Source organism: Neopelma chrysocephalum, unplaced genomic scaffold (genome assembly GCF_003984885.1).
Source record: "Neopelma chrysocephalum unplaced genomic scaffold, ASM398488v2 Primary Assembly neopelma1_319, whole genome shotgun sequence".
Classification (NCBI taxonomy): domain Eukaryota; kingdom Metazoa; phylum Chordata; class Aves; order Passeriformes; family Pipridae; genus Neopelma; species Neopelma chrysocephalum.
The window spans coordinates 513,648-540,259 of NW_020897981.1; the positions used below are offsets into that span (position 1 = coordinate 513,648).

The 26,612-nt window shown below is 49.5% G+C and overlaps 1 protein-coding gene across 3 annotated transcripts in view; it reads right to left on the bottom strand.

Annotated features, from left to right (window-relative positions):
- Window positions 1-26,612, bottom strand: part of SIL1 (SIL1 nucleotide exchange factor) — a 99,021-nt gene that overhangs the window by 42,920 nt on the left and 29,489 nt on the right. For all 3 annotated transcript variants that reach the window (XM_027705100.1, XM_027705101.1, XM_027705102.1), the window contains exons 4-5: window positions 1,278-1,398; window positions 24-120 (exon numbers count right to left, since the gene is read on the bottom strand). In XM_027705100.1, the coding sequence (XP_027560901.1) occupies window positions 24-120; window positions 1,278-1,398 (218 nt within the window). The remainder of the gene's footprint in view (window positions 1-23; window positions 121-1,277; window positions 1,399-26,612) is intronic.

Sequence of the window (26,612 nt, forward strand, 5' to 3'; positions counted from 1 at the left end):
CAAACAGGGAACTCTCTCCTTACCTTCCTTTCTGCCTTCTCACTTTCCTTCATTTTCGCCAAGGCCTTTTTGAGCTCCTGGGATGTGAATGAATTTGCATCAACATCCACCTTGCCCAGCCTTGCAGAAGAAACAAAACAAACCAGAACATGTTTTGAGTAAACAACTGCATCTATACTATTTTCACTGTGACATACTAGCAATGGCTAAGGGCAGGATGAAAGGGATTAAAAAACCACCACACTCAAGAAAAGATTAGTCTGAGTGCTGTAATCTGTGAGTGGTTTGCACACACCTCACCCTGGCAATCAAGAAAGGCTTTGTAATCAAACCCTCTGACCCAAAATCTAAAGTTCTAACACAATAAAAATAGCTGATTAATTTATGCCTCGGGATTTCATGTTGCAATACAGAAAGCACCCCTGTGACACTAAATCATTGCTAAGGACTCGCAAGCTTTAACCTGGAGATTTCAGCTGAAGTTCTGATGAGCATCATCAGTCAGGGCAAGGGCAAATCCACACAGAAATCACACAGGAATGCTAAAAACCATGTTGTGCTGCTCTTCACACCTTTCTCATTGGTTCAAGGAGGGTTTATCTGGGCCACAATCACTCTTGCATGGAAAAAAACGAAATCCAGCTGCTGAGGCATCATGAAGATAAAGAGCATCTCCATGCCCTGAGCAGGAGTCATGGGGAGAGCGAGGAAAGAAGGGGGAAATCCCACACACTTCAGGAAAGAGATTCCCCACAGAAACTAAACCTGTCTTTGTTAGGAGGGTGCCAAGGGGAAAGTCAGCACCAGTGAAACATTTAGAACATGTTTAACAACGTGGGTGCAGGAAGGCAGTGTGATCCCTGCAGACCATGGCAGCCTCTGATGGGCCCATGAAAGCTGGGAGCCTGCTCCCAGCTGGAACAGGGCACCTGGCTCAGGTCACACAGCCCAGGTTGAGCTCAGAAAGCAGTTTCAGGCCAATTGCTGCAGATATTACAAAGGACTAAATCTCATTTAAAGAAGGAAGCCACGCTGCCAATTTAGTTTCGGTGTCGTGGCATGAGAAGCCATGAAGGTGTCTCTGAACGTGCACTGAGGGCACTTCCACTGCCATCCTGAAGGGATCACAAAGGACAGGCTCCGTTTTGAGCACTGCTGAACTCTTGAATCAGCAATTAAGTCTCAGGAAGATACAGTAATTGGGTGCACCAGGGAACATAGCCTCTAAGAAAAGGCATGAATCCTGCAGCCCACCCACCCCGCTGCACCTCTTGTACCTTTTTCTTCTTCTCTCTTCTCTTGTGTCACTTCTCCCATTTTCACTGTCTGGGAGCTTGGCTTCTCTCTCTCCTGTCTGCAGGTTCAGCCTCACGTGTGACCCTGCAGGAACAGCCTGACCTGCAAACAAAGTGGGGTTATCTCAGAGCATCTGCATTGTTCCAGCTCTGTGAGGAACTGGGAGCTGAGGGCACACACTCCTCCCCCAGAGAAAGGGAGAAAAGCCTCATCCTGCACCAGGAGCAGGATGTCCACCACCAACTGCCCTCCCCTCCAGCAGCACCTCTGAACCACAAGTGCTGCTTTACCCTCCCAGATAAGCCACCCTGAGCCACCAAACTTCTCCCTGTGCTGCCAGGCTGGCTCTGAGCCACAGCAGAGGTGGAACCCTGAGCCCAGCAGAGCATCAGCTCTCTCCTCCCTCCCAGACCAGTTCCTAGGAGAGCACTAAAACTCCACAGCAGGAGTGGATTTGGAGACTATACAGAGAAAGGGGAATTGGTTGCTGATTGGGGCATAAAATGCAGCTGTCAAAGGGAAATCAAAGCATCCCGCAGAGTCCAGCCAGGTACACTGAACATCAAGGCTGGGCTGGGTTGGAAATACTGTATTAAAAGGAATATATGATCACTACTATCTGCCAACAAAAATACACAGAATACATAAGCTTTGGTTTTAAATACAGAAAAGATGGGGAATTCAGAGTGTTTTTCCTTGGTCACAGTTCGCCACAAACACATCCCAGTGGCCAGCCCAGCACTGGGGTGGAGAGGAGGCAATATTTGGTTGCTTCTTCTTGATGGTGCTTCTTCTTTTGATGCAAGAAATCTGCTTGTTTAGGGGAGTGAGGCTGCAGCTGAATGACTGCAGAGATCTCAGCTGTCACAGATGGACAGACAGACATGCAGCTGCTCACCTTCCTCCCTCTTGATGAGGAGTCCCTATTCAACCTTTCCTTTATCTCTTCCCTTTTACCTAAAAAGACACCTCAGATAACATAACACAGCATGCAAGAGACAGGGAGCATCTCCCACCAAAGGCAAGTGAAGGCAAGGGTAATTATTTTGTACAATAAATACATGTACTCAAAGACAAAAAGCTCTAGTCTCAGGAACGACCGGATTGATCCCTCCCTCTTCAAGACCAAAGAGACATTTCCCTGATCAAAGGACCTGGTGCTTCCTACACAAGACTGGGATGTTTGTCACAACTCAGAAAAAAACACTTCCAAGCCCACAGCAGGTATAAATGCATTTAGAAAAACCATAAAAACCCATTTTTGAGGATTTCCTATTAAAACGATGCATTTCTGATAGCTCCTCTTTCCTACTGCCCATAGGAAGTTGCATTGGTTGGATATGCAAGGGGACAGATGTGATTATCCTTAAACTATGCAAGGACAGGCCAGATATGCCTCCTCCACACCTAAAGAGGTTTCCACTTTTTTTTGGACAGATCCAAATTTTCTTCTGTTCCTTTAACTTGTGACATATGGGAGCTTTCACCTGTGTCTATCTAGAGGAGCATCTTCCCATGCTGAAAAGGTGAGTTTTGCAGGAATGGAGGATGGAGGAGCCGTGCCTCTCACAGGTGCTGTAGCTGGGACACGCTGGTCAGAAAGGAGTTTGAGAAGGACAACACTGTATCTCCTCTCCCTGCTTCAGGAGACACAGAGACAGGGGTCTGCCAGCAAGGAACACACAATAAATGATAACCTGGTCTGGTGGAGGGTGTCCCTGCCGTGGAGGGTGGAATGAGCGAGCTTTAAGGTCCCTTCCAACCCGAACTGTTCTAGGACAAAACGCCATCGTGTGCCGATGCAACCCAGGGATGCACAAGGACATGTCCCTCCTCGGCGGACACAAACACCGCCCGGAGAGAAGGCAAGGGGCGAGCTGGGTCCTTCCCCTCCCAGAGCCAGTGGCTTTGCTGGCCGTGTCGCCAGCGCTGGGACAGCCGGGTCACAGCCCCAGCAGTGGCGGTAGCAGCTCTGGGCTGTCAGACACAGCCAGAAGTGCCATCCCCGCTGGAGGAGCGCGGCTCGGTGCCCCTGCCCGCCGCGCTCCCGCCGCATCGCCCGCTCGGCTGCCGGGGGAGAGCGAGGAGGAGGATGGGCTGTGCTCGAATGAACCATCCAAACGGAAACCAGGCTCCAGAAGGGCCGGCTGGCTCCGGGGGACCGGCCCTGCCGTTTCTATTTTCAGCGAGCGGTAAATAAAACAAAACACGAACCCGCCCCGCGCACACGAGCTCCCAAACCCAGCGCAGCCAAACCAAGGAGGCGGCACCAGAGAGGGCACAAACCTTCCCTTCTTCTGCCTCTGCACGTTAAACGAGATTTGACCAGGACCATCCAAACCCCAGAGCAAAAATCTCTGCCTTGATGTATTTAAGCGGCTACAGGGGTTTCTCCTCGCTCTGCACAGCAACCCAGGTTCATGCCACAGCAGGACAAACATGCTGCTTTAATAAATAAACCATGAAAAACATCCCTGTTTTCAACAAAGAGACTGACATTGTCACTTAAAAATATTACAACTGCTCAAGACGGGTCTCCAGTCTTATGCAGTTTGGGGTATTTTGAAGTATTATTCATAAAGTGTGTTTGAGGGTGGGCTGACTTGAATAATGTGATTAAAATTGCTGATTTAAACGAGTAAGCTGGAAATCCTGAATTTTAATCATGTTTTAATATGTAGCTTCTAGACATTTCCCTTAAAAACAGTTGATTCTCTTTGATTCCTGTAATTTCATACTATTCAACAACTGGGACCACGCTCTGGAGCAATACATATGTAAGCAATTACACAGCTTCACATGCTGCTAAAAAAGAATCATAGCGTTAATAGCTTTTTCCTGAGAGAAATTAATTTTTTACTTATTGTTTGTATTAAGTTGCATTTGGGAAATGAAACTCAATTAAAAAAACATAAAAACATGTTTATATTTAAGCCATTTTGTGACATTTTTTTCTCCTTGACACCTCAGACAAATCAAAGATGTGTATCCACAGGTAGGCATTGCATATACGTGTTACTGGATGGTCTCACTTCCCAGACAGCTGCTAGATCTTCACTCCTCATAAAGGGAAAGAGGAGTTTCCATTCTAATTAATTTCCCACCTCTAAATCGAGTACCCAGTGAGCAGACATAGCTGTGAAATCCCCTCTGTGAACCTGCTGAAAGGGCTACAGCTGTGGAGGAAGCAGCAAACCCCTGCCCCCACAACCTGTTTGTGCTCCTTACCACTTAAAAAATATCCTACACACGAAATTTTTTAAACCACGATTAAAATGGTTTCAGTCATAGAATCCCAGAATGGTTTGGGTTGGAAGGGACCTGAAAGATCATTCAGTTCCACCCCTCTGCAATGGGCAGGGACACCTCCCACTATCCCATGTTGCTCCAAGCCCCGCCCAACCTGGCCTTGGACACGTCCAGGGATCCAGAGGCAGTCACAGCTTCTCTGGGCAACCTGTGCCAGGGCCTCACCACCCTCACAGGGAAGGATTTTTCCTAATAACTAATCTAAACCTACTCTCTTTCAGTTTGAATATGTGTTCTTGCATCTCCTTGGGTTGATGGATCTCAGAGAGAGAGCCCCAGGGGCTGAGCAGCTCACCCAGTATCCCTGACAGGGATGTGCCACCCACCTGCCTCTCAATCACTCAGCTGCCTCACAACCAAAAAGATAGTGTCCAACAGGTAAAGCACTTCCAGAGAATAAAAAAACCCTTGTCACTGCAGGAATGACAAGGTCTTTATTGGGAATAGATGACAAAGCAAAATGACAGCATTTATTTTCCAGGCGGGAGACACTGATCCTGTGGCAACACGCTGCAGGGATGGAGTTATTCCTGTTCTCCATTTAATCCCTTTATCAGCTGCAGAAGCACCAGGACAGGCTTTGCTCTTCTCACAAACCCTCCCTACACCTGGGTGCAGCCACATGTCCGAGCCTCTGCATCCCAAAGCTCCCGGCCTCCCGAGCTCCTTCCTTGCGTTAGCCCTCGATTCGTTCGGATGTGCTCTGTCCTGAAAGTTGCTTAAAGTGACACCGAGGAAGACTTTAATTTATAGCCCCATTCTTTTAATCTTGGTCAGCCAGATTTTTTCAGACACCTGTTTATATCTCCTTGTAATATATTGGCTGGAGCAGCAGCACCGGGGCCAGCTCTGAGGCAGCAGCTCCCTCGCAGGGGTTCTGCTGACATTTATAAACCGAAGCGATTCCTCTCGTGTGCTTTATGTTATCAGCTAAACCTGTCGGCTTAAATTATTGCCTTGTAACCAAATCACAGCTATCTGTTACTCTGTGTACGTTTCCCAAGCTCTGTGCCTATATCAAGCTTTGCAGAGGCTGAAAACAAGACGATAAATAAATAAACAAATGGAAATCAGACTCACAACTGAGGCAGGATCAGGTGCATTATACACCACGTAAGTAAAAGAGCAGGGGTGCTGTGTGGAATATGCAACACTCAGTAGTGTTATCCAAGTGATATCCAAGGAACTCCAGCCCTCTTTCTCTAGATCAACCAAATGACCAACCATTTCCTCTCAAAAGGAGAATGGTCTCATCCTGCCCAGCTCCTCTCCAGCACACTGGACTCGATGATCCTTGTGGATTATTCCATTATATCCTGTGTGATTATTCCATTTACTGCTGGCCACAGGTGGTTCTGAGTTTCATCGTGGGGACAAGGCTGAGCCCTGACACACCACACAGCAACAGCATTAAACATAACCAGGTAAGTTGTACCTCATACACAGACCTGCAAATGTCCCACTGAGACTGTGCAGTAACTCACTGCTCTCCTGGCAGTGGCTTCCCCAGGCCCTCCCCAGCTCTTGGACCCTCGAGCTTTCAGCCATCGACTGCCCAGCAAGAGGAGCCCAAGAGGGATGTGAAACTCCCCCCCTCCAGCACCACTCTGTCCCCTGTGGCACAGGAATGTCCCCTGGGAAGGTTTCTGAAAGCAGAACAAAGGTGATTCAGCTCAGCAGATCCCTGCTTTGTCCCCAAGTGAGCATTCTTGTTTGCCATTGCAAAACAATTCAAAAATCTATTAAGGGTGTGAAAACAAACCTCAGTTATTGAGTCAGTAAGTGGCTCTGCAGCTCTCAGAAATCGCCTCTGTATGTGAGCAAGCCTCAGATAACATCTACCTTCCTTTACTCTTTGTTTCCCTCGAACAGGGAGTGAGGGGAAGGGACTTTCTTTCTGGAACAGGCAACAAAGGAATCCGGAATCAATAAGTGAATGTTCCAGCAAAACACACTGGCGGTGCTGCAGTATTAAAATAATCACACTGACAGAGCATCCACAATGAGTTATCTGATGGCACCTTCTCCTTTAATAAAATAATGATTAAAAAACACAAGGAGACAAATCCCAGGAAGCGCCAGAGCTCCCCACTGCTGCATCACCAGCTCCAGGAACCACCAATGCCAGGGGTGAGTCGAGGCTGGGGCATCATGTGCTGGTCACACACAGGGGGACACTGCCCTGACGCCTGCTCTGGCCAGAGGATGGGATATCCCACACCCTGGCACACTGGCAGCATGAAGATGTGGCCTGCTTCTCGTGTAGAATGCCAGGCTGCAAGGAAAACAGAGGCAGCCCTAGTCCTGGGGGCTCAGTGTGAGCTCTGACCCCACACTCTCCAGCTGGCACTGTTGAACAAGGAAGCAGCAAAGCCTCCCTCCTTTTTTTTCCTTTCTTGCCTGTAAAGGCAAGTCATACCACTCCCTGGATTGCTTGTTATTTCCAAACAGAACATTTTTACATACAAAAGGAAGGGAAGATGTGTAGCAGACACAGGTAAGGAAGAGATGGATTACTGATGGGAAGAGGAGGCCCAGAGCCTGAATCTCATTTATTTCTTTCTGCCCCTTTTTCACTCAGCTACAGCCTTTTGTATTAGTTCACTTTCTGGCACTCACTGCTCCTCCCAATTAAGTGCCACTGGAAAAGGTCATTAATATGCTCTATGCCTGATAGCTGTGGGAGAGGTTTCACAGCCTGAGAGCTTCCCCAGCAGCAGTGCCAGTATCCCTTGGCATTCCCCAGCATTCCCCACACTGCCCCGCTCCCAGCACAGGCCATGAGGAAGCTCAGACACCCGTGTCCACATTCCAAGTACAAATTCCTGTGACACTGGATGCTTTACAAATCCACTGCATGTGCAGCTCTTACTCCCACTGGTTCTGTATTCCTGCTGGGAAGCAGCACAGCACATCCTTGAAGTTCCACACCATCAGTGGCAATGGGGGCTCTAATTACCTGCTGCAATCAATTAAAGAGAACACTCTTTTATAAAATCACTGTTCACAAACTGTTCCTTAAGCATTGTAGGGGATGGGATGCAGGATGGAGCCCTGGGGTGACCCACCTGGCCAGTCCCACTGTGCCACCTCTGCCAGCACGTGAGCAGTCCTGGGGGTGTCAGCATGGTTCCATTGCTGTTGTTTTGTCTTATCACTGCATCCTGATACAGACAAACATCCTGCTGTGCAGAGGGCCAACAAGGACAAAGAGATGTCCTTCTCTTCCTGGGATTGCAGAGGAAACCACGAGAGAAGAGCTTTTTCCTTAAAACATGAGCAAACGTCTCCCACTGCTGCTGCCTTCTGCCTCCCAGAGCACCCAGACAAACATGGAGCAGGCAGGGCCTGATGCCCAAGCCACAGACATTCAGTTTGCAGCAGCAACTCCCACAGGGTCTTCCAGAAATGCCTGAATGGGATGAACTGTTGAGAGACTGAAGAACAGTTAAAATAACCTCTACAAAATCCTGGAAGTTCCACGTGAGGCACTTGAGTTTGCTAGTTTATCTGACAAATCTTTCTGTAACACTCCAAGCTATGCTAATAAATATCCTGCAATTCCACCTGTCAAAATGGTGATGTCTAACTACAGCATCTTCTCCAACACTGATTTTATTCCATGCAGCAGTAGAGCAGGGACAGAAGCCACCTGAAATGCTTTCAAGCTTGCCAAAAGTGAATCTGTTCCCAGTTCAACACTCAGCACTGCCCCTGGCAGCAAAGTGATCCCTGGAAAACCCCAAAGTTGTCCCGTGCTGATACATCCCAACACAAAGTGCTGGGTTCCTGCCCAGGCTCCTCACAGGTCCCAAAGCAGCAGCACAACTTTCTGCAGGACTCGAACCCCACTTGAACAGAGGGAAGAGCAAGAATTGTGGAACAGTTTGGGTTGGGAGGGATGTTAAAGATCATCCAGTTCCAACCCCTCTGCCATAGGCGAAGCCACCCTGAAAGGGCTGATCCCATTCCAGTTTCTCATTTATCAAGAGAGAAGCAACTTACTGGTGTTTGCTGGGCTACTGCTCTCCTATGGCTGATGGCACTGGGTGGACTCGAGGTGCCAAGTGCTCCTCACAACCAGGATTCCAGGGAGACACTCACAGCAACCCTTGGGAGAACTTCCTTGCACTCCAGGATTTTTTGCCTGCTGCAGTAACCATGTTTTTGAGCACCATCCATCAGTCCTACAGCTCAAACACTTGTTTGTCTGAAAAGGGTTTCAGAGCCACTCTTTTGTCCCAGTGCTGAGAAATCTTCTCTGTACTTTGTTTCCCTCGGCAGATAGAATGAAAACATTTTTAAATGATGCCAGAATCAAATCCCTTCTCCTGTGATTCGATCCACAGCCAGCGGAGAACAAAGTGCCGCAAGGAAGGGGCTTTCCAGTGAGTAACACCTGATTAGAGATGCCAAAGCACCAGTTCAGTTGGGACCCTGGGCTGGACAACACTCACAACTGCCACTTCTCCCCCAGCCAGTGCTCTCCCGTGGCACTGGGATTGATGTTCTCTGGATTGATCGGCTGGTGCCGATGATGGCACACACAGCCCAGCCTTGTGCCCAGAGCTGAGCCAGCTCCTGCCAAAAACCCACCAAACCTCGCCCCTCTTGTGGCAAGGAGCCACCAGGGATGAGAGGAGCGGACACCATGCACAGGGCAGAGCATATTCCTCCCAGGAGGTGCCTGCGGCTTCCCGGGATGCTCTGAGATAACAAGCAATGGAAGTAAAGGCAGATGCTAGAGAGGTGCCTGGGAGGAAAACCTGTGCCTGGGAGGTACCTTCCTTCTCAGGGAAGGGGTGACAGGAGGGCTCGGGAGGGACATGTGGTGCCTCTCTGACAGAGGTGCTGCTGCAGCACCTGCTGATGGATCCGCTGCTGCTCCAGCAGAGAAACACTTCACAAGGCAAAGAGCCCCTCACAACAAGTGCCCTGCCCTTCCACCTCCCTCTGCAAAGGCTGCTCTCCCTTGCACTGCAACAGCAGGAAAACACACCAGGAAAAAAACAATCACAAGGAAGGAAAAGGAAGGGTTGCCCTGTTCAAAATTGGCACAAACACGTGTTTTCACTTGCTAAGCAAACCCTTCTCTCCAGCTCTGAGCCAGGCACTGCAGTGTGCTACCACAGCCCCTGGCTACAGCAGGAGCCATGTGCTCAGGGATTAAGCATGAGGAACTTGATTTATTTTCTCTTCTGATAGTGGGCTCAAGTCTGTGAACTGCAGCACTTTAGAGAGTTTAATCCCACATAGGTCCGAGCAGCAGAGGAAACAGAGAGCAAAGGTGTCCAGACACACTCTGGTATTTCATCTCTCCAACGACACACCAGGCTGCACAGACATTGAGGTGACCTTTGTCCCATCATGTTCCCAAGCCAACATCCATGAGAAACTTATTTACAAAAGCCAGGTTTAATCCCTCTCCAACTCACTACATTATTTATTCCCAAGCCTTCATAGTGTTACAGCAACTTGTTCAGTAGTTGTCATCCCTCAGGTGTATTTGTTACTCCAGAAAGCCCATCTGGGATGCTGAAGGCTTGGCTGCATTCAGAGAAGATCAATGCAGGACGTAGGCAGAGAAGGACGAGGGAGGTGACCAGGAGAACTGAGAACCTGACAAAAGGAACGGAGGATGATATCCATCCTGCCAAATTTTGGGCATTTAATAACTTCTTGAGCCAGGCACTACCAGCTCCTTTACTGTGATGGAGATTAGCACCTCCAGAACATCATCAACCACTATGTCTCCCACATCTGTCACTCCCAGAGAGCCCCTCCTCCTCCCTCCAGGGACTGGTGACATGGCCACCAAAGAACCTGGCAATGTGGAGGCATGGAAAGGACACAACAGCTCTCTACAGAAGGATAATCCACCAGGACCAACACCAGTGTGAGAATCAGGAGGTCCCAGCCAGCCATGGATAATCTGTGGTTGGTAATGAGGAGCTGAAGTGCAACTTAAAGATGGCAAAGGGACAATAAAAGAAATGATTGTCAAGGGGAAGGCTGGGAAGTTCAATAAGGGGTCTTCATGACCATGTCTGAGTGATCTGTCCTCAGCTTCTGAGTCCGTAACTCAGTCCAGACTGAAACTGCAAAGACAGACATGTACCACAAACAGTCCCTTCTCCCAGCTCCAGCTCGCACCGGGAGCGTTTCAGGACACGCTGTGCTGCTGGCAAGGCGTGCTGCTTCCTTGGATCCCACCTCTACCCAGTGCCTGTCAGCTGGCTCATCTCACACCAGCCCCATCCTGGCACCAACACCTCCCCGAGCCCAGAGCACCCCCCCAGAGCCAAGGGCACCCAGGTCTGCAGACAGTTGGCCAACACTGCCCTGGTTCAACACCGGAAGGTGCCTGATCCGACCCGCCTGGCTGTGAGACCAGCAGGACGTGCTGGAGAAACCAGTCTGCCAGCCACGCTGCCAAGGCAGAGTGAGAACAAATCTGGATAATAAAAGCTGGAATAAGAAGATGCCTTGGAGAGTGCGTTGGTATAGTGCTTTCCCAAGCTCCAATTGAAAGCCTCGTTTCTACAGCTAAGGGACATTAGCCTAATTTCTGTCAAGAGAACTTGTCAACACTGCAGTATTTAAGACAGACGCTGAGGACTTGTTTTATCTCACAGATAGATCACTGAGAAAGAAAGTAGCTGTGCCACATTTGGTTCATGGGAAAATAAATTCACATTCTCCCTGGGCCTAATTGGGAGATGCTGTTTTATAACACCACGTGCGTGAGCAGCCTCACATTTCATCACTGCGCAGCTCAGATCGACCCCAAATCCACTGTGGGGTGAGACACAGGAACACACAGGGAGGGGCTTCAGATGGGCACCCAGGGACACAGAACTGGGCATTTCCCAGCCACAGAGAGTGGGTGAAACGCTTGCTCCAGGTCAGGTCCTTCTGCTGATGGTGCTCACCAGCTGAACCACAACCAGTGGACTGTGGTTTCAGCACCAAGGGGAATAGGAGAGAACTGGCTTTGCCTCCTCAGGAGTACAAGCAGGAGATTGAATTGAACTTGCTTGGCCTGATTTTAGAGATGCTCTATGGATGACTCAGTAGAAAGTAAAGAAAAGAGAGGCTGTGCCCTGCTGCTTTAGGAAAAAAGCATTCACATGATCCTGCTCCCATCATACCCCACTGTAAGGAATTAAAACATTCCCAGGAGCCTGGGTGCATTAATGCTGGCATGGCTTCAGTCTTCCCACGTGCCAGGCTTGGAGCTGTGTTTGCAACATATCCAAGATTACCCAAGATTATCAAGTGCTGTGGCACAAAGGCTCGTCCGAGTCTTGCAGCTTCCTCACTGAGAAATTGAAAATGCCCTTTTATTTGCAGTTGTTAGAGGGAAATAACAGCCATGTAACCTTGTGCCAGCCTTGGAACAGAAATGAGTTTGCAGAGGGAGCCTGAGGGAGCACAACCCTGAGCTGCAGACCCGAGGGTAGGAGGGTGGCTCTGCTCTGCTACGGATTCTGCACTTGCACAAGAACTAAATCATTACAACAGCCAGAAATGTCCCTCGGGAAGGAAATCCTCTCAGAGATAAATCAATAACTCAGTGTAATTTTAGCATGCAGCCAGGAGAATTTACATTGCCAGGAAGGCTGAGAGCTCTGCCACGGAGACAGAGCCACAGCATCATCAAACAGCCTTGCAGCAGCCCCTGCGCAAGAGCTCGGGCTCCAGGTATTCCCTGCCCAGCCAGGAGCCTGGGCTCTGCCATTCCAGGACCTCTATGGATACAAACTGGAGTGACAGCAGCAGGGATGTGGTCCAGCAAAACTCCCTTGGGACAAAACCACCTTTCTCTCTCCCCTCTGCAGCAGGGAAGCTGCTCTCTGCAGTGCTGGCAAAAACACTCCAGATCTTACAGGGTGAGACATGCAAATACAAAGCACAACCAAACCAGGCACGGGGGCAGAGGGGGAGTGCTCCAGCCACAGCCTCCACCCCCAGCCAGGGCTACAGGGTCCCACCAGCCAAACCACCCACGAAACAGGGTGTGACAGGGATGTGCTGCAACCCACAGCGATTAATGAGACTGCAATTTACGTAATTGTATTAATGCAAAGTACACTCGGAGAAACAAGTTCAGGGAACTAATGACACTTTACAGCACAGTTCAACACTGAGCAGTAACTCCAGCAAAATGGGGGGAAAAAAAAAAAGGCACCTAATTATTCAGTAGCTCTTCTCCCAGATTCTCAGGGTCAGCTTGGAGGAGAAGGTGGCCTGAATTATATTTTTGTTTCCAGAACATCAACAGAATTGCTAACTAAGTTCCAGCGGCAAGGTCACAGCCCGCCCATAGTAATGCATGTCATCCCTCCCCGACTGCCGGCTCCGGCAAACGCTGCCGGACCAAGGAGAGCCGGGAATGCCGTGTCCTCTGCCAGCAGCTTTAACACCCCCGTGCTCTGCTGCCCCCCAGGGACACGGCACCAGCACCTCTGCCAGCTGTCTGCTCCGGTCCCCAGCAACAACTAACTCCTTACAGGCCAAACCTGGCCTCCACGAAGGCATGTTTTAAGGTCCAGGACCCTGCTGAGGACAAGCCTGACCAGCAACACCCCAATCCAGCCGGCAGCGATTTGCTGTGCACCCAGACCACCTATAGATTGCCTGCGGGTACAGCAAAGCCCTGGCACACGTGGAGCTGTGCTGGCAGTGCATGGAGGGCTGGGAAGCTGCCTGACCACAGGCAGGGCAAGCATCAACAGATCCATTCCTGCCTGGAGGGCCCCAGAGGGGGACAGTTCCCTGCTTCATGTGCAAACCCTCCCTGCACAGAAAAATTCCGCCTTTTCTTCTTTGTGTTTTTAGGACTTGCCTAAAATACACACATGCTTGGGGCCCTTGTCCTTATCACTGTATGTTCTTTCCCTGCTGCAGGCCAACTGGAGTCATGGAAGCACTTTGGAGCACCTGTGCTGGCCACAGGTGTGTCACTTTTCACATCCTCCTCTGGTGCCAACAGACTCACACAGATATGCCCATGTTCCCTCAATGCTGATGTGCTTCTCTGTCTGTAAATCCAACTTTACAGCAGCTACAGATGTGGTTTGTGTTTCCATATTATTTCATCAAGACTTGGACTTTTACAAGGGCATGAGGTCACAGGATAAGGGAATGGCTGTACGTTGATACAGAACAGGATTAGACTGGATATTGGGAAGGAATTCTTCCCTGGGAGGGTGGGGAGGCCCTGGCACAGGTTGCCCAGAGAAGCTGTGGCTGCTCCTGGATCCCTGGAAGTGTCCAAGGCCAGGTTGGACAGGGCTTGGAGCAACCTGGGCTAGTGGAAGGTGTCCCTGCCTGTGGCAGGGGGTGGAATAGAATGATCTTTAAGGTCCCTTCCAACCCAAACCATTTTGTGATCCAATGACTTTGCACCTCTGAAACGCCAAGATGTGCCAGCAGAGCTGAGCCAAAGAGCTGAAGGTACATTGTGACCACCCCACACAAAACCAGGACAACTTGTTATGCTCTTACAATGCAGAACATGAAGCTGGATGAAAAGCCAGGGCAGAACAACTCTGCAAAGACAAACAAAAGAGGAGACCTCACAAGACCTCTGTGTCTAAAACCAAAACCAAAGCCAAAATGAAATGAATGGTCACAAGCCCAGTGCCTCAGGATTGCATTCACAGCTCTCCTGGCAGCTTCCAGCCTCAGCAGCAGCATCCAGCAAAAGGCAACATGCAAAAAGCCAACTCAGTCATGTTTAGGAAGACACATATAAAGCTATCCATCACACAGCAATCTGTGTGCACCCAAATGTCCTGCAACACAATTAGAAATCAATAGCAAGACGCAGAAACCCTCAACCACCCAGTAAAATATAAAGAACACTTGTAATATTGATTTTAAAAGCACCGCGGAGGAGACAGTTGTGAAGGAGCCTGAGAAAGCAAAGCAAAATGCCTGAATTGAAGCCTTTTTTTTTCCCCCAAAAAAGACATTAATAATGGATTTTCAATGCAAGAAGAAAAACTGAAACCCACACCAGATTCTCCTGGTAATAACAGCTTTCTGCAAAGCCCAGCTATTAATGTAACAGGGACGTCCATCAATCAAGCACACAGAAAGTACTTTGAGAGCTAAAAAAGGAGCAAGCAAACATCTGCTTTTGGCAACTTAAATTTTGCCCTCAAGCATAAGGAACATAATAAATTATCAGAAGGTTGGGCTTGAACTCGTATTCCTCCACGCAGGAGAGCTAAATGCTGAGGATGGGGGTAAAGGCACACAGCCACAATGCTGCTGTGATGTCCTGACAAAAAACAGGGCCCAGTTTCACTTGAAGACTTGATCCTGTGCCATTCTTAGCTGTTAGGTCCCAACAGCTAACCCGTGGTGACAGCCACAGCGAGGTGATGCTGACCTGCTCTTTGAGCTCACACTTCAGCAACCCCCCGTCTGTAGTTAAGGAAGCTCCTGTGAGCCCTTCACCACCTCCAACCATCCTCAGCCCATCCAAGACTGTGGGTAGTCCCAGGGTGGGTGACAAGATGTGCCAGCTGGCTCTGGGATGCCCATCACACTCCTCCTCCCTCCCTGCTGCCTGTGGGGGCTGTGGCAGGTCCTCAGTGCCCCAGTGCCCTCATCAACCAACAAGTCACACTTCGGGTCCATCCCACACGAGCCCTGGCTGGGGTGCCAGCAGCAAACCCCAGAAAAGCTGCATTTACACCAATAAAAACAGCTGCCAAAGAAAGTAACTGGGGTGTCCCTATGCCTCCAATGTTTCCTCTCGTTTCAAACACAGGGGGTCAGAGCGAGTGCTGGAGATAATGAACAAAATTTACTGATTCAAGCAGAAGAAGCTGCAGGCATGGCTGCAACTAAGTCTTAATAAATTCTGAAGAGTGACACTATAAAATGGCATTATGGAAGGCTGTATTTATTCTCTCCCCATGCTTTCAGTATCCAAGGTGCCGTGTTACACTTAATAACAGTTTTCTTCCCAACTCCCAGTGCTGCAAACCCTGACAAGCTGATGGTTGAGGCCAACCCTCCCCCCAGACACACACACCTCCACCCAGGACACAGCTTTGGTGGCATGAAGAGGAATAAATGATTAAACCAGTGCTGTCCCCTCTGTGCTGGCTCACAGGGCTCCCTGCCATGCAGCAGAGGGGAGTTTTCTCCCTGTTCCATCAAGGGAAGTGATGCAGACAAGGAGCAGCTGTTGTAGGAAGGTACCTTCAGGCCCAGTGACATTTTGGAGCAGAAACACACTGAGAAGGGCCAAGCATCACTGCTGCACAGTCCCCAGGAGCACCATGGCCTGTGCCAGCACAGCAGACCCACCAGCAGCTCCTGCCTGGTGTCACAGCAAGCCCTGTGAAGTCATCATGGGGGACCATGGAGAACCAGAGGTGCTCATGGAGGACCATGGAGAACCAGAGGTGCTCATGGGGGACCATGGAGCACCAGCAGTCCTCTGGTTCCTTGTGCCAGAACTGCAGGAAACATCTCCATGCAGTGTTCCCAGCTCTGCTGCCACTGCAACCTGCACTTCCATGACTCCATATCTGGCTTTCAGACCATGGATACAATCTTTCTTGAGTGTGGTTTGCATTGAGCTTCTTGTTCTACCTGCTGGTGGAGCACTCCTAAGCCTCCAAGAAAATCACTCTTGCGTTCAGGCCATAGCTGGGCAGCATCTTGGGTGTGGATGGAGATAAAGGTTCTATCATCCCATCCCTGTCTGCATCACCTGCACTGCAGAGGACACAATAGAAAACATGTGAACCATCTCTAATATTCTTCAAAATAAAAAAAAAAAAGGCAATAAACCCCCCCCCCCCACAAATCAGTTTATAAAGCACAGCAGGGAGCAAACAGCACAAACAACTGGTGCAGGCAGTTTGACCTGATCTGAGGACACTCATGGTGGATGAAGGAGAGAGTGTACATCTCCTCCTCATACAGTGTTCACACCTCTGGCTGACACAGCCTGGTCTGGAGGAGCCTCGGGAATCCCTCCTCTCTTGCTTCCCAGCTGGGCTTTCCCCACAGGGGCAGGTACCAGCTCTCCTTGGCAGCCTTGCCCTGCTCCTCCTTCAGGACAAGTCCATTCCACTTCAGGATGAAATCCAAATGTTTAGGGAGCATCTGAAGAGATCAAAGTGGGTGGAAAGATGACAAAGCAGGAGTCAAATGAGAAGCCTCTTGGCTTGTCTTCCAGGAAAGGCCCTGGTCCCAGAGGGTGCTTTCCCTCCAGCCTCCAGCTCCTGGCTCCAGCCCTCCAGACCCACAGTCCCCAGCACATGGGCTCAGGCACTACTTTCTAGTGTCCCTCTTCAAAGAAGACTCTTCCCATGTTTGCTGCATTCAGACTGCAGTTGATGTGAGCAGGGAGAACAGTCGGCTTCCCCAGCAGGGTTTGCAGCTCTCTGTGAAGCCCACCAAAAGAGGCTCTGCTGGACAGCCACCGATCAGCTGAGGTTGGAAACACCTCTGGGATCATCTGTCCCACCCCTGCTCAAAAAGTGTCACCTCCAGCAGGCTTCCCAGGACTGTGTCCAGCTGGAATGCCTCCTGGGATGGAGACTCCACCACGTCTGTGGCAGAGCTGACCTGCCCCAGTGATCAATCACCCTGCAGTAAACCAGATTTTCCTATGTTTAAACAATGTTTTGCTGTGGAGGTGCCTGGGAAGGGCAGCACAGCCACTCCTCCAGCTTCACATCAGACAGTCTATAAATACCTTCACCACACCTGTAAAACCTGTCACCATGTGCCACTCGTTACAGCTCCAGCTAATCCAGATACAGCCAGGGATAACAATTTTTTGTGTACTATCTGCTGCAGAATAGGGAGATAACTGTAATTAGTAGCACCCTGGTTAGCAGGTGAAATGATAGTATAATTAGTGAAGATGAGGTAGGCTTTGTTTCCAACAAGAAGAGCAGCAGATTCTATCAAAATGTAAATGTAGCTTAAAATATAGACTCAGTGAGCACTTAAAGGTGCTTTTAGAAACACCAGCAGCCCAAACCAGAGAGGTTTTGCTTGGGCTGAATGACAAATCCTAAAAATAGACCCTGGTCTGGGGCTAACATGTAAATTGTTGATTAGATCTATTTATTCACACCCTGCAGTGATGGCAGAGACACACAGCTCCACGTTCCTTCTCTCACTTTGCAGGATCACGGGCACATTCCTGCTACTGCCACCTGCAAGGACTTTGCAACCCTGGGAGCTCTGCAGCAGCAGAACAGCAGCAATTCCAAGTGACAGGCTGCATACATTAATTCTGTATTCAGATAACATCCTGTTGCAAGTGAATGACCCAAGCAAAACTTCCTGCAGTCTTAAGGAGCAGGCAAAAAAATCAGGAGAGAGGAAGAAGAATGTCTGGACTGAAGAAAGATCTTTTGAATCAGAAATGTTATCCCTCATTAGAATTTCCTTCATCGCCTCTAAAATGTAAACACATAATAAAAAATTAAACATGAATCTAGCGTGGAAGAGTTCTTGCAATAAATGGGAATTAGTTCTACAAAACATCAGGACAGACTCAAGGAGATTACATTTCTTTCCCAAGCTTTTGCTGGTTAAGCAGAGCTGGAAAACAGAGCCATATTTATTTTTTAACTCGGAAGCTTCCTCGGGATGCCAAAGGAAGCTGCTTCAGTAAAGCAGAGCCATTTGTCTCAGTGTGTGCTCAAGTAAGAACAAATGCAAAACCAGCTTCTAGACCTCAAGAAACCTCAAATAGCTTTTTAATTTATGTCCCAAATTCCCTGCAGATTCTGAAATGAACAGAGGGCAGGGATCAGAGAAAATGCCTCTCTCAATCAGGGAAGTAGGATGGATATTCAGAGTTTTCCTCAGAGGAGCAGGGTGCTTTCACACAAGAATGGAGCAGGCAGAGCACATGGCTCTGGAAGAGTCTGTGGAAAAAGCAGACCTGTTGCTAGTGTGACCCCATAAATAAATATATGGAAAAATAAACAAATTAGGAGGTATAAAAGGAAAAAAAAAGCTGCAGTCCCATCTGAGCAAGAGCACTAATTTGCAGGCATGAACTGTGAGGGACCAGGTGAAATATTCCTCAGAGGAGCCATATGACTGCCTGAAAAACCTTCTGATTGTGTCCTCACCCAGCCAGAATCAGTTTTGGTGAAATTTCAGTGAGCAGGGCCTGAGCCCAGGAGGAGACTGCAGGGAGGAACAGCCTGAGCGAGGCCACGGGAAATACTTTCTTCCTCATTATAAAGAAAGATAACGCTGCAGAACTGTGATTTAGGGATGTACACAATCCAGACTGAAAGGCAAGGAAAAGGAGGGATTAGCTCCAGGTGCTTTTGTCACAACTGCCACACACATCCAAGGGACCAAAGCCAGCATATGGCCACACGTCCTGGGAAAAGGGCTCAGAAAGGGTCATCCTGGCCACAGGCTGCACGGTGCTGAACAGCACTTCTGCTCCAAGAAACCCTCAGTCAGGGCAGGCAGCCTGGACACAGAGCCAGCCATGCCAAAGGGATGGATGTGGGAGGAACTGGAAAGACAGTGCATCCCTCGGGGCTGGGGCAGATCACCTGCCTCCAACTGCCAGCAAACAGGATCAAATACAGGACAGTGCTCTGAAAACACAGTGTCCGCAGGAGATCTTGGGTCAGGGTGTAATCCATGAAATTACCCAATAAAACTGCAAATTTTGGAAAAGAGTAACCTCTGCAGGAATGCCTGACCCCCAGAGCTGCCAAGCTCTCCCAGAGCATGTGGACAGTGTCACCTGCAGCAAACCCCTGCCCTGACACAGCTCAGGAAATCATTCCCAAACCAGGAGCAGAACTGGAGCGCTCTGCACAGCGTGCAGAGCTGGGTGGCTCTCCTGCCCTCCAGCCTCTGGATGGTGCTTTGGTGGGAATTCAGTGTCACAGGAGCAGCCTCCAGGGTTCCGTGGGGATGGAGGTGTGACCCATGGCTAAGCAGGAACATGCTGCAATCCCTGGAATGCTTGTCCCACAATGCAAGATCACACATTTGAAGTGTGAGGGAGTTGCTCTGATTATATCTGGTCAAACCTTCAGAACCATTTCTGTGACTCTGGAACTCAAGTCACACTTTTTGAAACCACTTTCCCATAACACCCAAGAAAAATGTTGGAGCTGAGGTCTTGGTATGACTTGGAGGCTCAAGAAGGAGGAGGGATGATAGACACTTTGGAAACTCAAGATTACCAAGGCTGGATGCACTCCCAAAACGTTTTCCAGGAGGGAAAACATTTTTCTTTCAAAGCGCTGTTACAAGCTTGAAATAAATGTGCAGACTGTTAGATAAAGACAGAGATAAAAATAGGCCTGTTATTAAATACCTCTTCTTTAATGAGGTTCATCCTTCTAAACAGCCACACGAAGGTTATTAAAGTTATTGCAGAAAATACAGCCTGCTTGCACATAAAAACCAGAGCAAGATATTCCTCATCACCCAGCACACATTTAAGCACCTCTCAGCAGCTCACACACTCACAGCATCCCCAGCTTGGCAGGAAGAAGATAAAAGAGAGGAATGAGAGATGTCTTCTCTGGGAAACAGTCTCTCTTCTTTCAAAGCACTTTTCCCCCTCCAAACAATGTAAATTTAACCATGGGAATGATTCCCACTGCTTATGTCTACTGCTATTATGCCACCACCAGCCCGAGCATCATTAAAGCTAAATTTGAAATTACTTTGAAAGCTGCAGCTTAAATTCCTCCTGTTGCACTAAAACTGCCACTTGACTCTCAGCACCTCATCCTCTGGTTATAACTGCTCCAGACCACCCAGAACACCCTGCAGAGCCCAGAGTCACACTCACCACTAGCAGGAGTCAAGGCTTGGCTCCTGAAAACCCACCACCACACCCTTGTTTTGGTAAAGCCCCCCCCCCAAGCCCACGGCTCTGTGTTAGAAACACTGCAAACTTATCTCGGCTGCTCAGAGGCACAATCAGTTTTTGGCAGTATGTTCATCACTGCAGAAGAGTTTCATAACCAGCTTGTTTTAGGAGACCAGTAACATCATGCCCAGTAAGGGACAGGACTGACCCAACACACCAAAAACCCACCCCAGCCCCACTCTGCTCCTAAACCTGAGCAATCCAAGCAGTAAATGAAGAGCTTTCTCACACTGACACTGGTGCTGCCAAGGTACCAGTACTTCTGGAGACAATAGAGGACAAGTTTTACCTGCATTTGGAGGGGAATAAAACTGGCTCCCAGTTCATTTCACAAATACTGAACCTGATACCCTCATGGATGTGCTGGAAAACAATGGCTGCAAAACCTCCCAGGCCAAGGAGAAGCAGACAGAAAAGGCAGGGAGCAACCCTGTGAGTTGGAGCAGTATCTGGCCATGCTGAAGTGTCCCACTCAGTGGCACCTTGCTGCCCATCCTGCTGCTGTGAGTGTGTGTTTGGGCTGGGCACAGCCACCAGCCCTGTGATGCTGCTTAATCAAAACCTGCAGGAGAAGAGCACTGATACACAACCATCCATCACTGCCCAGCTCCCAGGCACACTCAGGTACCAGGAGCTGCACAGTTCTGAGGTCTCACATTACCTAAATTTAAACACAGCATCACATAATGATACAATGGCCTGGTTTGGAAGGCACAGCTTACAGACCACCTTGTTCCACCCCCCTGCCATGGGCAGGGACACCTCCCACTAGCCCAGGTTGCTCCAAGCCCCGTCCAACCTGGCCTTGGACACTTCCAGGGATCCAGGGGCAGCCACAGCTTCTCTGGGCAACCTGTGCCTGGGCCTCTCCACCCTCACAGGGAAGGATTTCTTCCCAATATTCCATCTAACCCTGCCCTCTGGCAGTGGGAAGCCATTCCCCCTTGTCCTGTCCCTCCAGGCCCTTGTCAACAGTCTCTCTCCATCTCTCTTGTAGCTCCCCTCAGGTACTGGAAGGCTGCAATTAGATCATCCCATAGCCTTTTCTTCTTCAGGCTGAACAATCCCAATTCTCTCAGCCATTCCATACACATATATAAAAAATATAAAACATATCTAATGCATGTATTATATACATATATAAAATATACTGCACTTACACTACGCTACAAAATATATCATCAAAACTCCATTACTACACCTGTCAAATTAGAGAAGCAGAGGGGGTTTTATAAAGTGGGAGTCTTTGCTTTAATTTTAATGTGCATATTCAGTGACTGGCCTATAAATTCTGCTATTTGCTATATTTTCCCATTTCCCAGTGTGAATGACAATGGCTCTGCAGCTCTGAACTCTCCTGGAACGGGCCAGCTGTGTGCCTGAAGACTCGACTCACCAACACTTGTGACGTTTCTTGAGTGTTTCAGTGACACAGGTCTGAGATACAACACTCCCAGCACCAGCCCTGGCTGGAATTCCAGGCACAGCCAGCCCTTGGCTGCACACTCAAGAGCAGCTTGACTGGGACCAGCTGAGCATTCCCAGTGGGAGCCCTCTGGTCAAGGGAGGGGATTGTCCCGCTCTGCTCTGCCCTGGGGCGGCCTCACCTCAACATTGGGGCAGTTTGGGGGGACACAATGGAAGGAAGAGATTGAGCCATTAGAGAGTGTCCAAAGGAGGCAACAGAGATGGGGAAGGGCCTGGATTTGAAGCTGTGTGAGGACACTGAGGGCACTTGGTGTGTTCAGCTGGAGCAGAGGAGACTGAGGGGAGACCTCCCTGCAGTTCCAATGCCTGGGCAGGGGCAGAGGAGGGGCAGGGACTGAGCTCTGCTCTGGGGGGACCAGGGACAGCAGCCAGGGAATGGCTGGAGCTGTGTCAGGGCAGGCTCAGGTTGGATCTCAGCCAAAGGTTCTTCCCCCAGAGGCTGGTTGGGCACTGCCCAGGCTCCCCAGGGCAGTGGGCACAGCCCCAAGGCTGCCAGAGCTCCAGGAGGGTTTGGATGATCCTCTGGGGCACAGGGGGTGACTCTTGGGGATGGGCCTGTGCAGGGCTGAGGGTTGGACTGGATGATCCTTGTGGGTCCCTTCCAACCCAGCATATTCTGTGATTCTGTGACCTCCCACCTCAGGGAACCTGCCAGTAAAGGAAATCCAAGCAGATATTGTGGAGTAAAGCTGAGACAGGAACAGCACTGCCCTGTCTGAGCCGGAGGGAAGGACACTCATACAGGCAGCACCTCCATGTCCAAATCTGGCATCCTTCAAACACTCCCTGCTCAAACAGGGGGCTGGGAACCACCTGCCTGCACATGTCTAAGCATCTCCCGAGCCCCAGCTCTGCCCTCTTACCACCAACAGGCAGGGAAACACCATTATCCCTCTTAGACAGACCAGGACTAAGGCATGGAAGGTGTGACATGTCTCCCTGCCAGTGCCCCACACCAGAGCCAGGAGCAGCACGTGCAGCTTTGGTCCTGGCACTTGTGCCAAAGACTTGGAATGAAGCACAGACCAGTGTCAGGGACATTGTGCATCCTGAGATGTGAAGGTGAGAGGCAAAAGAAAGCCCACAAGGATGAGGAAACTGGGAAAGAAGACCATGGAGGCAGATGGCAATAAAGAGGACAGGCACAAGATACATTTAAAAGATGAAAAGCCTCATATGCAAGAGGTCAGATGGAAAACAAGCCAAGGGAGAGCTACCAGTGGCCATAACTCAGCCTCCAAGAACACTGGCAATTGCTCTCAAGCCAGCCTGCCCTCTCCTACCTGCTGTAATCACCCTGCAGCTCTCCTGTCACTGGCCAGACAAGAATATAACAACTCCACTGTCACGATTTGTCCCCTCTGCACATCAGAAACAAGTCATTTTATAAAAAAACCCAGAGAAGACGCATTTCATCTGGTACAAATGAGGTTTTTAAAATTCCATTTGCCTTCCCTCTATATGCAAATGTGTGCTAATCTGATGAGGCTCCTATTTCCTGGATTACACACGTCAAACTTTGCAAAAACAGGCATACTCTGGTGGTTTCACTCCGTATTTCACAGCCCTCTCTTGACCATGCTGACATAAATATTTCAGAGACCTGCCCACCACTGTCAGAGTTAGGTCTAGGTCACCCAGAAGCCAGTGGTTTGGACAGTCATTAATTCAGCAAAGCAATTAGCAGGAGCTGCTGTAGCTCAGGACATCCTGGCAGGAGCCAGATACCCCAGACAAGGTGTAAAGGAACCTCAGCAGCACCACGGGCTGTGGGACAGGCCCTGGCACAGGACTCCTGAGCCAAAGGGATCCCTTCTGCCACTGCCTTCTTCTCCCAGCTTTAAAAAGCTCTTCTGGCTCAGAGCAGTGCTGGCTCATTTGGCCACTGAAATCTGAAAGACAAAGACTGGCCACAAAACTGGACTGAGTTATTCCCCATCCAAAGTCCTGTTCTTTCCAAAACCACAGCAAGTCCTTCGTTCAAAGCAGCTTCTGAAAATACCTCCCCAATGTGAGTGCCTTGAGAACTGTGCTTCCATATGTGCAAAACCTTGTTTGTGCAGCAAATGAGACAAGTAGGAACAGCAAAGATCTCAGCCTGAGCATCCTTGGAAGCTGCAGCCATGGATATTTAAACGCTAAGCAACATATCATCAACTCCCTGCTGAATATAAGATGGTTTCATCTTTGCAGAAGCAGCAACAATAGCATGTTCACATCACCTTCACTCTGGCAGGCTGATCAACAGCAGCAGCCACGGCTCCTTAGTTTTTACCTTTGGAAAATGACTCTGGGCAGCAGAAACTCTGTGGAGCCACTGCAGGTACCAGCACAGGGCTCTGCAAGGCAGAACTCTAACCCTGGCTGAGGGTACAGCCAGCCAAGCCCCACGCTCTGCCCTGAGACACTGGGATATTCTATCCAAACCCCAGGGAGATCCATGCTGCAACATTCCCATCGCCAATGCAAGGCTTTGCTCCATCTCTCCAGTCTGCAGGGAGCTGCTGCGGACCAAAGGCAGCCTCTCTGTGCCCCACTGTTGGCTGTAAATATTTGGATATTTTGGGCAGATGAGGCTCTTGCTTGGTCCATCTGGATTCGGAAACGGGACTCCTTAACTCCCAACTCCCAGCTGAGAAACCTGCCAGTGGGTTTCTGCCACGTCAGGGAGCAGGGAAGGGACAGAGCCCACCTGCAGAGGCCCCACACAGCCCTGGCTCCCCACAGTGCTTGTCACTGCTGGGGGGCTGATTAACCTCCTTTTTCTTTCCCATTTAAACCTGTGCCTCTTATATCCTTTTTTCTTAACCTTCATGGCAAGGTCTTCCCAGAGGAGCCACTGCTGACCCCAATGCTGGCTGGAGCAATCCAGCTTCCAATCATCATCGGGAATGCTAAACAAAACAGCAGGAAACAGTGCCCAAATAACAAAAGTAGAGAATTCCCAGGAAAAAAAGCATTCGTGTGCTCTGGGATGTTGCATGGCAGATTTGAGGTCACCAGAAATGTGAAGAAAATGCTTTTATACACAGAACCCCCAAGAAAACTGTCAAAATGATGGAGAAAACTATCACACAATCATTAAGGATGGAAAAGCCCTCTCAGAACACCGAGTCCAACCCTTAACCCGGCACTGCCAGGGCCACCACTAAGCCACGTCCCTAAGCACCACATCTACCTGTTTTTTTAACACCTCCATTCATCTCTGCCATCCCAAAGACTAAGGATCAGCCTTTGGTTGCCATAACCATCAGGCAAGATCACCTTGAAGGGCAGCAGGTGTTTCTGTGCACTGACAGACTCAACCTCCATGTGCTTGGCAGAGCTCAATGTACACGGCAACAAAAGTCACCTCTGCTAGGTTTCCCCACAGAGGTTCCAACTCCCAAGGGAACTATCAGCTGGTGAAAGTGTATTCCAAAAGGAAAAAGACAGAGGAAGCTTCTGAGGAAGCACAACCTCAGAAAGACTCTGTCTGTGGTGGAACAGTTACCTGACCACAGGAAGAGTCTGAGCAGGGGTGTGAACCTCCATTCAGAGGATGCTGCAATCCCACTCATTAAAACCCAAGTAACCTGCAGGTTCCAAACACAGACAGAAGGAAAAGCCCCACAGATTATACCAAAAAAAGAACAATAACAGAGGTGCTGGAAGCCTTTCCAAGGCACACATCTCCTTTCTGTCTGAGCCAGCTGCACCTGGTGCATTATTTAGTGCCAAGTGAGAAAGAAGAAATGCCTAACAAAGTGTTAAAGGACTTCGTGAAGTTTCACCAACCTTCCCAGAGCCATCAGCTCTCCGGCTGCCTGGCAGAAGAGACAACTGATCCTGCTCCTAGATTACAGGAGGCAGAGCTCTTAGGGCAACTGTCTCTCTGTGTTTGCATCCAGCTACCTCCAGCAGCTTGAAGTGTGCTCAAAGTGCAAGAAAGCACTTGATCAAAATCCAGCTCACACTGCAGGCAGGGAGGAACAAGCACCCAAAGCAGCGTTACAGATACAATAACAATCGAATTGGGGGGGGGATCTGACAGGTTACAGGTTGATGACACTGCTGCAGTCTCAGTGGAAACACAGATTGATGCAATTAGCAACAGGGAACTAGAAACACAGCAGAGAAAAACTGGGGATACATCTATAAAAGATGAGCTACCGCCCAAGTGTAGAGAAGTACAGAAATCCTGTGTGAGCTCAGAACAGGAACAAGTTGAAACAGGATGAGAGGAGGAGAAACACAACTCCGAGCTCCCTTACAGTATTCAAAACTGAAGATCCAGATTTTAAATCAAAACATTTGCTTCCCTGGGAGAGACTGGGCCAATTTGCCACAGGGGTACAGTGGGAGAGGGACGAGGGGCATCCTGGAGAGGCAGGCAGCCAACAGCAAACTCCTGAGCACTGTGCTGAGCACACTCCAGCCAGCCCAGCCAGGGCTCTGCTCAGCTGCCAGTGACTGGAACCACTTCAGAGAACATGGGAAGATGCAGAACCACTGGATTAGACACACTGCCAAGGCATGTGCCTCTGCTAAAGGACTCAGAGGTACATCCCTGGTGCAGCCACACCAGCTGCTTCCCTCATCCTGTGGGTCCTTGTCCTGTGCT